Genomic DNA, 15,825 nt, shown 5'->3' with positions numbered 1-15,825 from the left:
AAGTAACACGGGGTAACAACATCAATGTGAAGTAACACGGGGTAACAACATCAATGTGAAGTAACAAGGGGTAACAACAACATCAATGTGAAGTAACAAGGGGTAACAACATCAATGTGAAGTAACAAGGGGTAACAACATCAATGTGAAGTAACAAGGGGTAACAACATCATCAATGTGAAGTAACAAGGGGTAACAACATCATCAATGTGAAGTAACAAGGGGTAACAACATCAATGTGAAGTAACAAGGGGTAACAACATCAATGTGAAGTAACAAGGGGTAACAACAACACCAATGTGAAGTAACAAGGGGTAACAACATCAATGTGAAGTAACAAGGGGTAACAACACCATCAATGTGAAATAACAAGGGGTAACAGCATCAATGTGAAGTAACAAGGGGTAACAACACCATCAATGTGAAGTAACAAGGGGTAACAACATCAATATGAAGTAACAAGGGGTAACAACACCATCAATGTGAAGTAACAAGGGGTAACAACATCAATGTGAAGTAACAAGGGGTAACAACAACACCAATGTGAAGTAACAAGGGGTAACAACACCATCAATGTGAAGTAACAAGGGGTAACAACACCATCAATGTGAAGTAACAAGGGGTAACAACATCAATGTGAAGTAACAAGGGGTAACAACATCAATGTGAAGTAACAAGGGGTAACAACATCAATGTGAAGTAACAAGGGGTAACAACAACAATGTGAAGTAACAAGGGGTAACAACATCATCAATGTGAAGTAACAAGGGGTAACAACACCATGAATGTGAAGTAACAAGGGGTAACAGCATCAATGTGAAGGAACAAGGGGTAACAACATCAATGTGAAGTAACAAGGGGTAACAACATCAATGTGAAGTAACAAGGGGTAACAACATCAATGTGAAGTAACAAGGGGTAACAACATCATCAATGTGAAGTAACAAGGGGTAACAACATCAATGTGAAGTAACAAGGGGTAACAACATCAATGTGAAGTAACAAGGGGTAACAACATCATCAATGTGAAGTAACAAGGGGTAACAACATCAATGTGAAGTAACAAGGGGTAACAACATCAATGTGAAGTAACAAGGGGTAACAACACCATCAATGTGAAGTAACAAGGGGTAACAACATCAATGTGAAGTAACAAGGGGTAACAACATCATCAATGTGAAGTAACAAGGGGTAACAACATCAATGTGAAGTAACAAGGGGTAACAACATCAATGTGAAGTAACAAGGGGTAACAACAACATCAATGTGAAGTAACAAGGGGTAACAACACCATCAATGTGAAGTAACAAGGGGTAACAACACCATCAATGTGAAGTAACAAGGGGTAACAACACCAATGTGAAGTAACAAGGGGTAACAACATCAATGTGAAGTAACAAGGGGTAACAACACCATCAATGTGAAGTAACAAGGGGTAACAACATCATCAATGTGCAGTAACAAGGAGTAACAACATCATCAATGTGCAGTAACAAGGGGTAACAACATCAATGTGAAGTAACAAGGGGTAACAACATCAATGTGCAGTAACAAGGGGTAACAACACCATCAATGTGAAGTAACAAGGGGTAACAACATCATCAATGTGAAGTAACAAGGGGTAACAACACCATCAATGTGAAGTAACAAGGGGTAACAACATCATCAATGTGCAGTAACAAGGGGTAACAACATCATCAATGTGAAGTAACAAGGGGTAACAACATCAATGTGAAGTAACAAGGGGTAACAACATCATCAATGTGCAGTAACAAGGGGTAACAACATCAATGTGAAGTAACAAGGGGTAACAACAACATCAATGTGAAGTAACAAGGGGTAACAACATCAATGTGCAGTAACAAGGGGTAACAACACCAATGTGAAGTAACAAGGGGTAACACCATCATCAATGTGAAGTAACAAGGGGTAACAACATCAATGTGAAGTAACAAGGGGTAACAACATCATCAATGTGAAGTAACAAGGGGTAACAACATCAATGTGAAGTAACAAGGGGTAACAACATCATCAATGTGAAGTAACAAGGGGTAACAACACCAATGTGAAGTAACAAGGGGTAACAACATCAATGTGAAGTAACAAGGGGTAACAACATCAATGTGAAGTAACAAGGGGTAACAACATCATCAATGTAAAGTAACAAGGGGTAACAACATCAATGTGAAGTAACAAGGGGTAACAACATCATCAATGTAAAGTAACAAGGGGTAACAACAACAATGTGAAGTAACAAGGGGTAACAACATCAATGTGAAGTAACACGGGGTAACAACATCAATGTGAAGTAACACGGGGTAACAACATCAATGTGAAGTAACAAGGGGTAACAACAACATCAATGTGAAGTAACAAGGGGTAACAACATCAATGTGAAGTAACAAGGGGTAACAACATCAATGTGAAGTAACAAGGGGTAACAACATCAATGTGAAGTAACAAGGGGTAACAACATCATCAATGTGAAGTAACAAGGGGTAACAACATCATCAATGTGAAGTAACAAGGGGTAACAACATCAATGTGAAGTAACAAGGGGTAACAACATCAATGTGAAGTAACAAGGGGTAACAACAACACCAATGTGAAGTAACAAGGGGTAACAACATCAATGTGAAGTAACAAGGGGTAACAACACCATCAATGTGAAATAACAAGGGGTAACAGCATCAATGTGAAGTAACAAGGGGTAACAACACCATCAATGTGAAGTAACAAGGGGTAACAACAACACCAATGTGAAGTAACAAGGGGTAACAACATCAATGTGAAGTAACAAGGGGTAACAACACCATCAATGTGAAGTAACAAGGGGTAACATCAATGTGAAGTAACAAGGGGTAACAACATCATCAATGTGAAGTAACAAGGGGTAACATCAATGTGAAGTAACAAGGGGTAACAACATCATCAATGTGAAGTAACAAGGGGTAACAACATCAATGTGAAGTAACAAGGGGTAACAACATCAATGTGAAGTAACAAGGGGTAACAACATCATCAATGTGAAGTAACAAGGGGTAACAACATCAATGTGAAGTAACAAGGGGTAACAACATCATCAATGTGAAGTAACAAGGGGTAACAACATCAATGTGAAGTAACAAGGGGTAACAGCAACAATGTGAAGTAACAAGGGGTAACAACATCAATGTGAAGTAACAAGGGGTAACAACATCAATGTGAAGTAACAAGGGGTAACAACATCAATGTGAAGTTACAAGGGGTAACAACATCAATGTGAAGTAACAAGGGGTAACAACATCATCAATGTGAAGTAACAAGGGGTAACAACACCAATGTGAAGTAACAAGGGGTAACAACATCAATGTGAAGTAACAAGGGGTAACAACACCATCAATGTGAAGTAACAAGGGGTAACAACACCAATGTGAAGTAACAAGGGGTAACAACATCAATGTGAAGTAACAAGGGGTAACAACATCATCAATGTGAAGTAACAAGGGGTAACAACACCATCAATGTGAAGTAACAAGGGGTAACAACATCAATGTGAAGTAACAAGGGGTAACAACACCAATGTGAAGTAACAAGGGGTAACACCATCAATGTGCAGTAACAAGGGGTAACAACAACATCAATGTGAAGTAACAAGGGGTAACAACATCAATGTGAAGTAACAAGGGGTAACAACACCATCAATGTGAAGTACCAAGGGGTACCAACAACATCAATGTGAAGTACCAAGGGGTAACAACATCAATGTGAAGTAACAAGGGGTAACAACATCAATGTGAAGTAACAAGGGGTAACAACATCAATGTGAAGTAACAAGGGGTAACAACACCATCAATGTGAAGTACCAAGGGGTACCAACAACATCAATGTGAAGTACCAAGGGGTAACAACATCAATGTGAAGTAACAAGGGGTAACAACATCAATGTGAAGTTACAAGGGGTAACAACATCAATGTGAAGTAACAAGGGGTAACAACATCAATGTGAAGGAACAAGGTGTAACATGAAGGGGCAGCTCTGGAGAGAGAGAGGGCTGCTGTCAGATCATTTTGATCCAGGTCTCCTCTCTAAATGCAGAACAAAACAATGATGGTGGCTGGGGGGGGGGGGGGGGGCTGTGTTGTGGCTGGGGGGGCTGTGTCGTGGCTGGGGGGGGGGCTGTGTTGTGTCTGGGGGGGGGCTGTGTTGTGGCTGGGGGGGGGGCTGGGGGGGGGGGGCTGTGTTGTGGCTGGGGGGGGGGGGGCTGTGTTGTGGCTGGGGGGGGGCTGTGTTGTGGCTGGGGGGGGGGCTGTGTTGTGGCTGGGGGGGGCTGTGTTGTGGCTGGGGGGGGCTGTGTTGTGGCTGGGGGGGGGGGCTGTGTTGTGGCTGGGGGGGGGGGCTGTGTTGTGGCTGGGGGGGCTGTGTTGTGGCTGGCTGGGGGGCTGTGTTGTGGCTGGGGGGGGGGTTGTGTTGTGTTTTCTTCCTACCTGTACCAAGTAGTGTTCAGGCATTGAGTCTGATATCCGGCCCACTTTGTAGTTTGTTCTGAAGAGGTCATCGTGGATCTGAAATTCCTGTCTGCAATTATATCTAGAATACAGAAGATAATGGAGCTGTCATCTGCAACATGGTGAAACAAAGCATTCAATCCCTCTTAGTGGTCCTGAGGTTCCCACTGGAGACCGACCCAACATTTCATTAGTTAGATAAGATAAATGACCTTATCTTCTGAACCCAAGACAAGACAAACTAGATAACAGCACACACACAACTCAACTATTCCCCCGTCCCCACACTTCACCAATCACCCCCGTCCCCACACACTCCCCCCCCCCCATCCATTCACACCTTAGTGATCAAAGCCTCAGGGATTATCATGGTAACATCCCTTGGATGGTGGTTACGTGACTTGAATGATTGGAGGCGTGATGAGACTTACGTGATAACGACAGGGGCCACCTTGTTAGTGATGATAGACTTGGCCTTGCCGCTGTGGATCTTCCCCGTCTGGGAAGAGCTCATGCTGAGAGACTGCCTGCTGTTCACCGCCCCGTTGCCACGGAGACTCTCAAGCGGAGGAGGATGCTGGGATGCTGCTACAGAGGATATGGAGCCTGAGACAGAGACGGGTTGTGGAGCTGCACTGGCAGTTGTACCCATACTCAACAAGCAGCTGGGGACGACAAGAGGAGAGTGGACTCAGACACAGGAAGTCAAACAGAGGAATAGAGAAGAGTGGACTCAGACACAGGAAGTCAAACAGAGGAATAGAGAAGAGTGGACTCAGTCACAGGAAGTCAAACAGGAACAGAGGAGAGGACTCAGTCACACTATGAGGCCACACTGAGGCACACTGAGGCACACTGAGGCACACTGAGGCACACTGAGGCACACTGAGGCACACTATAGAGGTTTCACAAATCTGTGTTGATTCCAACACCACCACGTTCAAATTGTAGCCTGCTGATTGAAAGAGGAAACGCATGAATAGTGAAATATAACAATGAGACAACTTCTCTCATTGCTTTTCTTGATGATGTTTCTACAGCAGTTCCAGCAGCTTTCTCAGAACATACCAAGCTGTAAAACCCTGATCCTAGATCTGTATCGCTCAACATTTCAACAGGCTAAAGGGTCACATCAATCCTGAGGTTGGATGTGTTCCAATGTTCATTATAGCCTCATCTGATACTGAGCCCTCTGCTACAGCCTTCAACAACAATCTGAGCTGGAATCCATCTGCAGCACCTCTCTGAATAAACCCAGGGCTCTACATCTGATGCTGAGCCCTCTGCTACAGCCTTCAACAACAATCTGAGCTGGCCTCCATCTGCAGCACCTCTCTGAATAAACCCAGGGCTCTACATCTGATGCTGAGCCCTCTGCTACAGCCTTCAACAACAATCTGAGCTGGCCTCCATCTGCAGCACCTCTCTGAATAAACCCAGGGCTCTACATCTGATACTGAGCCTTCTGCTACAGCCTTCAACAACAATCTGAGCTGGCATCCATCTGCAGCACCTCTCTGAATAAACCCAGGGCTCTACATCTGATGCTGAACCCTCTGCTACAGCCTTCAACAACAATCTGAGCTGGCATCCATCTGCAGCACCTCTCTGAATAAACCCAGGGCTCTACATCTGATGCTGAACCCTCTGCTACAGCCTTCAACAACAATCTGAGCTGGCATCCATCTGCAGCTCCTCTCTGAATAAACCCAGGGCTCTACATCTGATGCTGAACCCTCTGCTACAGCCTTCAATAACAATCTGAGCTGCCATCCATCTGCAGCACCTCTCTGAATAAACCCAGGGCTCTACATCTGATGCTGAGCCCTCTGCTACAGCCTTCAACAACAATCTGAGCTGGCCTCCATCTGCAGCACCTCTCTGAATAAACCCAGGGCTCTACATCTGATGCTGAGCCCTCTGCTACAGCCTTCAACAACAATCTGAGCTGGCCTCCATCTGCAGCTCCTCTCTGAATAAACCCAGGGCTCTGCATCTCAAATGGCACCCTTTTCCCTAGTGCACTACTGTTGACCAGAGCACAATGGGCCCTGGTCAACAGTAGTGCACTATATAGGAAATAGGGTGGTATTTGGTACACAGCCACAGGGCTTTGCAGTGAAGCAGATAAACAAAAGATGAGCCTCCCCGCCACTCTGCTCCACTCAGACCAGCAAGCAGGGGCCGACCCTGCCCCCGACCCCGCCCCCGACCCTGACCCCCCACAGCTGGCCTGAGACCAACGGCAGACAACCATCCCCCTAAACACACACACAGATATAAAGACAGACAAGGACACACACACACACACAGATATAAAGACAGACAAGGACACACACACACACACAGATATAAAGACAGACAAGGACACACACACACACACACAATCCGAGGGGTGGCAGGTAGCCTAGTAGTTAGAGGGTTGGGCCAGTAACCGAAAGATTGCTGGATCGAATCCCCGAGTTGACAAGGTACAAATCTGTCGTTCTGCCCCTGAGCAAGGCAGTTAACCCACTGTTCCCCTGAACAAGGCAGTTAACCCACTGTTCCCCTGAGCAAGGCAGTTAACCCACTGTTCCCCTGAACAAGGCAGTTAACCCACTGTTCCCCTGAGCAAGGCAGTTAACCCACTGTTCCCCTGAGCAAGGCAGTTAACCCACTGTTCCCCTGAACAAGGCAGTTAACCCACTGTTCCCCTGAGCAAGGCAGTTAACCCACTGTTCCCCTGAACAAGGCAGTTAACCCACTGTTCCCCTGAGCAAGGCAGTTAACCCACTGTTCCCCTGAGCAAGGCAGTTAACCCACTGTTCCCCTGAGCAAGGCAGTTAACCCACTGTTCCCCTGAGCAAGGCAGTTAACCCACTGTTCCCCTGAACAAGGCAGTTAACCCACTGTTCCCCTGAACAAGGCAGTTAACCCACTGTTCCCCTGAGCAAGGCAGTTAACCCACTGTTCCCCTGAGCAAGGCAGTTAACCCACTGTTCCCCTGAGCAAGGCAGTTAACCCACTGTTCCCCTGAACAAGGCAGTTAACCCACTGTTCCCCTGAACAAGGCAGTTAACCCACTGTTCCCCTGAACAAGGCAGTTTACCCACTGTTCCCCTGAGCAAGGCAGTTAACCCACTGTTCCCCTGAACAAGGCAGTTAACCCACTGTTCCCCTGAACAAGGCAGTTTACCCACTGTTCCCCTGAGCAAGGCAGTTAACCCACTGTTCCCCTGAACAAGGCAGTTTACCCACTGTTCCCCTGAACAAGGCAGTTAACCCACTGTTCCCCTGAACAAGGCAGTTTACCCACTGTTCCCCTGAACAAGGCAGTTTACCCACTGTTCCCCTGAGCAAGGCAGTTAACCCACTGTTCCCCTGAGCAAGGCAGTTAACCCACTGTTCCCCTGAACAAGGCAGTTTACCCACTGTTCCCCTGAACAAGGCAGTTTACCCACTGTTCCCCTGAGCAAGGCAGTTTACCCACTGTTCCCCTGAGCAAGGCAGTTAACCCACTGTTCCCCTGAACAAGGCAGTTTACCCACTGTTCCCCTGAGCAAGGCAGTTAACCCACTGTTCCCTGGGCACTGTGGATGTAGATTAAGGCAGACCCCCGCACCTCTCTGATTCAGAGGAGTTGGGTTAAATGACTCCCGCACCTCTCTGATTCAGAGGAGTTGGGTTAAATGACTCCCGCACCTCTCTGATTCAGAGGAGTTGGGTTAAATGACTCCCGCACCTCTCTGATTCAGAGGAGTTGGGTTAAATGACTCCTGCACCTCTCTGATTCAGAGGAGTTGGGTTAAATGACTCCTGCACCTCTCTGATTCAGAGGAGTTGGGTTAAATGACTCCTGCACCTCTCTGATTCAGAGGAGTTGGGTTAAATGCGGAAGACACATTTCAGTTGAAGGCATTCAGTTGTACAACTGACTAGGATTCCCCCTTTTCCCGTTTCCCTTCCACCCCGGGGCATCCAGAGAGAGACTTCCCTTTCCCCGTTTCCCTTCCACCCTGGGGCATCCAGAGAGAGACTTCCCTTTCCCCGTTTCCCTTCCACCCTGGGGCAAACAAAGAGAGACTTCCCTTTCCCCCTTTCCCTTCCACCCTGGGGCATCCAGAGAGAGACTTCCCTTTCCCCCTTTCCCTTCCACCCCGGGGCATCCAGAGAGAGACTTCAGAAATATATGTCCTTTTCAGATCAAACTTGCTAGAAAAATAGAAGTCGCATGTGATTTATACTAGTGAACAACTAGTGATTGACTATGTTCATCAGGTGATTTATACTAGTGAACAACTAGTGATTGACTATGTTCATCAGGTGATTTATACTAGTGAACAACTAGTGATTGACTATGTTCATCAGGTGATTTATACTAGTGAACAACTAGTGATTGACTATGTTCATCAGGTGATTTATATATTGCCAACAACACTCCACTAGTCTCCTAATCACTGCTGTCTGACTGTCCCAACAACAGTCCACTAGTCTCCTAATCACCACTGTCTGACTGTCCCAACAACACTCCACTAGTCTCCTAATCACCGCTGTCTGACTGTCCCAACAACAGTCCACTAGTCTCCTAATCACCGCTGTCTGACTGTCCCAACAACAGTCCACTAGTCTCCTAATCACCGCTGTCTGACTGTCCCAACAACAGTCCACTAGTCTCCTAATCACCGCTGTCTGACTGTCCCAACAACAGTCCACTAGTCTCCTAATCACCGCTGTCTGACTGTCCCAACAACAGTCCACTAGTCTCCTAATCACCGCTGTTTGACTGTCCCAACAACACTCCACTAGTCTCCTAATCACCGCTGTTTGACTGTCCCAACAACACTCCACCAGTCTCCTAATCACCGCTGTTTGACTGTCCCAACAACACTCCACCAGTCTCCTAATCACCGCTGTCTGACTGTCCCAACAACACTCCACTAGTCTCCTAATCACTGCTGTCTGACTGTCCCAACAACAGTCCACTAGTCTCCTAATCACCGCTGTCTGACTGTCCCAACAACACTCCACTAGTCTCCTAATCAACGCTGTCTGACTGTCCCAACAACACTCCACTAGTCTCCTAATCACCGCTGTCTGACTGTCCCAACAACAGTCCACTAGTCTCCTAATCACCGCTGTCTGACTGTCCCAACAACAGTCCACTAGTCTCCTAATCACCGCTGTCTGACTGTCCCAACAACAGTCCACTAGTCTCCTAATCACCGCTGTCTGACTGTCCCAACAACACTCCACTAGTCTCCTAATCACCGCTGTCTGACTGTCCCAACAACAGTCCACTAGTCTCCTAATCACCGCTGTCTGACTGTCCCAAAAACACTCCACTAGTCTCCTAATCACCGCTGTCTGACTGTCCCAACAACACTCCACTAGTCTCCTAATCACCGCTGTCTGACTGTCCCAACAACACTCCACTAGTCTCCTAATCACCGCTGTCTGACTGTCCCAACAACAGTCCACTAGTCTCCTAATCACCGCTGTCTGACTGTCCCAACAACACTCCACTAGTCTCCTAATCACCGCTGTCTGACTGTCCCAACAACACTCCACTAGTCTCCTAATCACCGCTGTCTGACTGTCCCAGCAACAGTCCACTAGTCTCCTAATCACCACTGTCTGACTGTCCCAACAACAGTCCACTAGTCTCCTAATCACCGCTGTCTGACTGTCCCAACAACACTCCACTAGTCTCCTAATCACCGCTGTCTGACTGTCCCAACAACAGTCCACTAGTCTCCTAATCACCGCTGTCTGACTGTCCCAACAACACTGCACTAGTCTCCTAATCACCGCTGTCTGACTGTCCCAACAACAGTTCACTAGTCTCCTAATCACCGCTGTCTGACTGTCCCAACAACAGTCCACTAGTCTCCTAATCACCGCTGTCTGACTGTCCCAACAACAGTCCACTAGTCTCCTAATCACCGCTGTCTGACTGTCCCAACAACAGTCCACTAGTCTCCTAATCACCGCTGTCTGACTGTCCCAACAACAGTCCACTAGTCTCCTAATCACCGCTGTCTGACTGTCCCAACAACAGTCCACTAGTCTCCTAATCACCGCTGTCTGACTGTCCCAACAACACTCCACTAGTCTCCTAATCACCGCTGTCTGACTGTCCCAACAACACTCCACTAGTCTCCTAATCACCGCTGTCTGACTGTCCCAACAACAGTCCACTAGTCTCCTAATCACCGCTGTCTGACTGTCCCAACAACAGTCCACTAGTCTCCTAATCACCGCTGTCTGACTGTCCCAACAACAGTCCACTAGTCTCCTAATCACCGCTGTCTGACTGTCCCAACAACACTCCACTAGTCTCCTAATCACCGCTGTCTGACTGTCCCAACAACAGTCCACTAGTCTCCTAATCACCGCTGTCTGACTGTCCCAACAACAGTCCACTAGTCTCCTAATCACCGCTGTCTGACTGTCCCAACAACACTCCACTAGTCTCCTAATCACCGCTGTCTGACTGTCCCAACAACAGTCCACTAGTCTCCTAATCACCGCTGTCTGACTGTCCCAACAACACTCCACTAGTCTCCTAATCACCGCTGTCTGACTGTCCCTCCAACAGTCCACTAGTCTCCTAATCACCTCTGTCTGACTGTCCCAACAACACTCCACTAGTCTCCTAATCACTGCTGTCTGACTGTCCCTCCAACAGTCCACTAGTCTCCTAATCACCGCTGTCTGACTGTCCCAACAACAGTCCACTAGTCTCCTAATCACCCCTGCATGACTGTCCCAACAACAGTCCAATAGTCTCCTAATCACCGCTGTCTGACTGTCCCAACAACAGTCCACTAGTCTCCTAATCACTGCTGTCTGACTGTCCCAACAACAGTCCACTAGTCTCCTAATCACCGCTGTCTGACTGTCCCAACAACAGTCCACTAGTCTCCTAATCACCGCTGTCTGACTGTCCCAACAACAGTCCACTAGTCTCCTAATCACCGCTGTCTGACTGTCCCAACAACAGTCCACTAGTCTCCTAATCACCGCTGTCTGACTGTCCCAACAACAGTCCACTAGTCTCCTAATCACCGCTGTCTGACTGTCCCAACAACAGTCCACTAGTCTCCTAATCACCGCTGTCTGACTGTCCCAACAACAGTCCACTAGTCTCCTAATCACCGCTGTCTGACTGTCCCAACAACAGTCCACTAGTCTCCTAATCACCGCTGTCTGACTGTCCCAACAACACTCCACTAGTCTCCTAATCACCGCTGTCTGACTGTCCCAACAACAGTCCACTTGTCTCCTAATCACCGCTGTCTGACTGTCCCAACAACAGTCCACTAGTCTCCTAATCACCGCTGTCTGACTGTCCCAACAACACTCCACTAGTCTCCTAATCACCGCTGTCTGACTGTCCCAACAACAGTCCACTAGTCTCCTAATCACCGCTGTCTGACTGTCCCAACAACAGTCCACTAGTCTCCTAATCACAGCTGTCTGAAGCTAAAAATGATTACGTCTTAGTAGGTGAAAGCTGGTCAGAGACTCCACGCTGGTCAGGTCAGAGACTCCACGCTGGTCAGGTCAGAGACTCCACGCTGGTCAGAGACTCCACGCTGGTCAGGTCAGAGACTCCACGCTGGTCAGAGACTCCACGCTGGTCAGAGACTCCACGCAGGTCAGGTCAGAGACTCCACGCTGGTCAGAGACTCCACGCTGGTCACGTCAGAGACTCCACGCTGGTCAGAGACTCCACGCTAGTCAGGTCAGAGACTCCACGCTGGTCAGAGACTCCACGCTGGTCAGAGACTCCACGCAGGTCAGGTCAGAGACTCCACGCTGGTCAGGTCAGAGACTCCACGCTGGTCAGAGACTCCACGCTGGTCAGGTCAGAGACTCCACGCTGGTCAGAGACTCCACGCTGGTCAGGTCAGAGACTCCACGCTAGTCAGAGACTCCACGCTGGTCAGAGACTCCATGCTGGTCAGAGACTCCACGCTGGTCAGAGACTCCACGCTGGTCAGGTCAGAGACTCCACGCTGGTCAGGTCAGAGACTCCACGCTGGTCAGAGACTCCACGCTGGTCAGGTCAGAGACTCCACGCTGGTCAGAGACTCCACGCTGGTCAGAGACTCCACGCTGGTCAGAGACTCCACGCAGGTCAGAGACTCCACGCTGGTCAGAGACTCCACGCTGGTCAGGTCAGAGACTCCACGCTGGTCAGAGACTCCACGCTAGTCAGGTCAGAGACTCCACGCTGGTCAGAGACTCCACGCAGGTCAGGTCAGAGACTCCACGCTGGTCAGGTCAGAGACTCCACGCTGGTCAGAGACTCCACGCTGGTCAGGTGAGAGACTCCACGCTGGTCAGGTCAGAGACTCCACGCTGGTCAGAGACTCCACGCTGGTCAGGTCAGAGACTCCACGCTAGTCAGAGACTCCACGCTGGTCAGAGACTCCATGCTGGTCAGAGACTCCACGCTGGTCAGAGACTCCACGCTGGTCAGAGACTCCACGCTGGTCAGGTCAGAGACTCCACGCTGGTCAGGTCAGAGACTCCACGCTGGTCAGAGACTCCACGCTGGTCAGATACTCCACGCTGGTCAGAGACTCCACGCTGGTCAGAGACTCCACGCTAGTCAGGTCAGAGACTCCACGCTAGTCAGGTCAGAGACTCCACGCTGGTCAGAGACTCCACGCTGGTCAGAGACTCCACGCAGGTCAGGTCAGAGACTCCACGCTGGTCAGGTCAGAGACTCCACGCTGGTCAGAGACTCCACGCTGGTCAGGTCAGAGACTCCACGCTGGTCAGAGACTCCACGCTGGTCAGGTCAGAGACTCCACGCTGGTCAGGTCAGAGACTCCACGCTGGTCAGAGACTCCACGCTGGTCAGGTCAGAGACTTCACGCTGGTCAGAGACTCCACGCTGGTCAGAGACTCCACACTGGTCAGAGACTCCACGCTGGTCAGGTCAGAGACTCCACGCTGGTCAGAGACTCCACACTGGTCAGAGACTCCACGTTGGTCAGGTCAGAGACTCTACGCTGGTCAGGTCAGAGACTCCACGCTGGTCAGGTCAGAGACTCCACGCTGGTCAGAGACTCCACGCTGGTCAGAGACTCCACGCTGGTCAGGTCAGAGACTCCACGCTGGTCAGAGACTCCACGCTGGTCAGAGACTCCACGCTGGTCACGTCAGAGACTCCACACTGGTCAGAGACTCCACGCTGGTCAGGTCAGAGACTCACGCTGGTCAGGTCAAAGACTCCATGCTGGTCAGGTCAGAGAATCCACGCTGGTCAGGTCAGAGACTCCACGCTGGTCAGGTCAGAGACTCCACGCTGGTCAGAGACTCCACGCTGTTCAGGTCAGAGACTCCACGCTGGTCAGAGACTCCACGTTGGTTAGGTCAGAGACTCCACGCTGGTCAGAGACTCCACGCTGGTCAGGTCAGAGACTCCACGCTGGTCAGAGACTCCACGCTGGTCAGAGACTCCACGCTGGTCAGAGACTCCACGCTGGTCAGAGACTCCACGCTGGTCAGGTCAGAGACTCCACGCTGGTCAGGTCAGAGTCTCCACGCTGGTCAGGTCAGAGACTCCACGCTGGTCAGGTCAGAGACTCCACGCTGGTCAGAGACTCCACACAGGTCAGGTCAGAGTCTCCACGCTGGTCAGGTCAGAGACTCCACGCTGGTCAGGTCAGAGACTCCACGCTGGTCAGAGACTCCACGCTGGTCAGGTCAGAGACTCACGCTGGTCAGGTCAGAGACTCCACGCTGGTCAGAGACTCCACGCTGGTCAGGTCAGAGAATCCACGCTGGTCAGGTCAGAGACTCCACGCTGGTCAGAGACTCCACGCTGGTCAGAGACTCCACGCTGGTCAGGTCAGAGACTCCACGCTGGTCAGGTCAGAGACTCCACGCTGGTCAGATCAGAGACTCACGCTGGTCAGGTCAGAGACTACACGCTGGTCAGGTCAGAGACTCACGCTGGTCAGGTCAGAGACTCACGCTGGTCAGGTCAGAGACTCACGCTGGTCAGGTCAGAGACTCACGCTGGTCAGGTCAGAGACTCCACGCTGGTCAGAGACTCCACGCTGGTCAGGTCAGAGACTCACGCTGGTCAGGTCAGAGACTCACGCTGGTCAGGTCAGAGACTCCACGCTGGTCAGAGACTCCACGCTGGTCAGGTCAGAGACTACACACTGGTCAGGTCAGAGACTCACGCTGGTCAGGTCAGAGACTACACGCTGGTCAGGTCAGAGACTCACGCTGGTCAGGTCAGAGACTCACGCTGGTCAGAGTCAGGTCAGAGACTCACGCTGGTCAGAGTCAGGTCAGAGACTACACGCTGGTCAGAGACTACACGCTGGTCAGGTCAGAGACTCACGCTGGTCAGGTCAGAGACTCACGCTGGTCAGAGTCAGGTCAGAGACTCACGCTGGTCAGAGTCAGGTCAGAGACTCACGCTGGTCAGAGTCAGGTCAGAGACTCACGCTGGTCAGAGACTACATCCCCTCCTCTGCTGTGACTGTGCCGCTTCTTTTCCGCCATGTTCCAGATTGTGAATCCCAACAGATCCCTTCCCTCTGAGTCCCAAGCTCCTTCCACCTACAGTCAGAGGGAACCACCTCTTACAGCTTCCACAGTCCCACACTGAATGCCCTTTACTTGGCTCTGGTATCAGCTAGTGCGCTTATTGCCCCAGTCTAACAGCGTTGGTTCTCTACTTCTTTATGTCCTCTTTGTGTAGAAGGGAGAAACTGTCCTGCCTGTCTGTTCCCTTGAGGGCCAGTACATCTGACTGCCAGATGGCTGGTGGGGCCGGCAGGGGTGCCATTACACTATGAAGGGAATAGGGTGCCACTGGGGACAGAGCCAGGACAGGAAACACAGCGCCAGGACAGGAAACACAGCGCCAGGCGCAGACAGGAAACACATCGCCAGGAGCAGACAGGAAACACAGCGCCAGGAGCAGACAGGAAACACAGTGCCAGGAGCAGACAGGAAACACAGCGCCAGGAGTAGACAGGAAACACAGCGCCAGGAGCAGACAGGAAACACAGCGCCAGGAGCAGACAGGAAACACAGCGCCAGGACAGGAAACACAGTGCCAGGAGCAGACAGGAAACACAGCGCCAGGAGCAGACAGGAAACAGTGCCAGGAGCAGACAGGAAACACAGTGCCAGGAGCAGACAGGAAACACGGCGCCAGGAGCAGACAGGAAACACAGCGCCAGGAGCAGACAGGAAACACAGCGCCAGGAGCAGACAGGAAACACAGCACCAGGAGCAGACAGGAAACACAGCGCCAGGAGCAGACAGGAAACACAGCGCCAGGAGCAGACAGGAAACACAGCGCCAGGAGCAGAC

At 50.1% G+C, this 15,825-nt stretch overlaps 1 protein-coding gene across 2 annotated transcripts in view; it reads right to left on the bottom strand.

Annotated features, from left to right (window-relative positions):
* Window positions 1–15,825, bottom strand: part of pald1a (phosphatase domain containing paladin 1a) — a 187,557-nt gene that overhangs the window by 132,397 nt on the left and 39,335 nt on the right. For both annotated transcript variants that reach the window (XM_055936967.1, XM_055936966.1), the window contains exons 2-3: window positions 4,920–5,153; window positions 4,468–4,570 (exon numbers count right to left, since the gene is read on the bottom strand). In XM_055936967.1, coding sequence (XP_055792942.1) covers window positions 4,468–4,570; window positions 4,920–5,140 — 324 coding nt within the window. In that variant the 5' untranslated portion in view covers window positions 5,141–5,153. The remainder of the gene's footprint in view (window positions 1–4,467; window positions 4,571–4,919; window positions 5,154–15,825) is intronic.

The sequence above is a fragment of the Salvelinus fontinalis genome, chromosome 1 (assembly GCF_029448725.1).
Source record: "Salvelinus fontinalis isolate EN_2023a chromosome 1, ASM2944872v1, whole genome shotgun sequence".
In the NCBI taxonomy this organism is placed as follows: domain Eukaryota; kingdom Metazoa; phylum Chordata; class Actinopteri; order Salmoniformes; family Salmonidae; genus Salvelinus; species Salvelinus fontinalis.
Note: the sequence above shows the minus strand (reverse complement) of the source record. Positions and strands in the feature narration are given on the sequence as shown.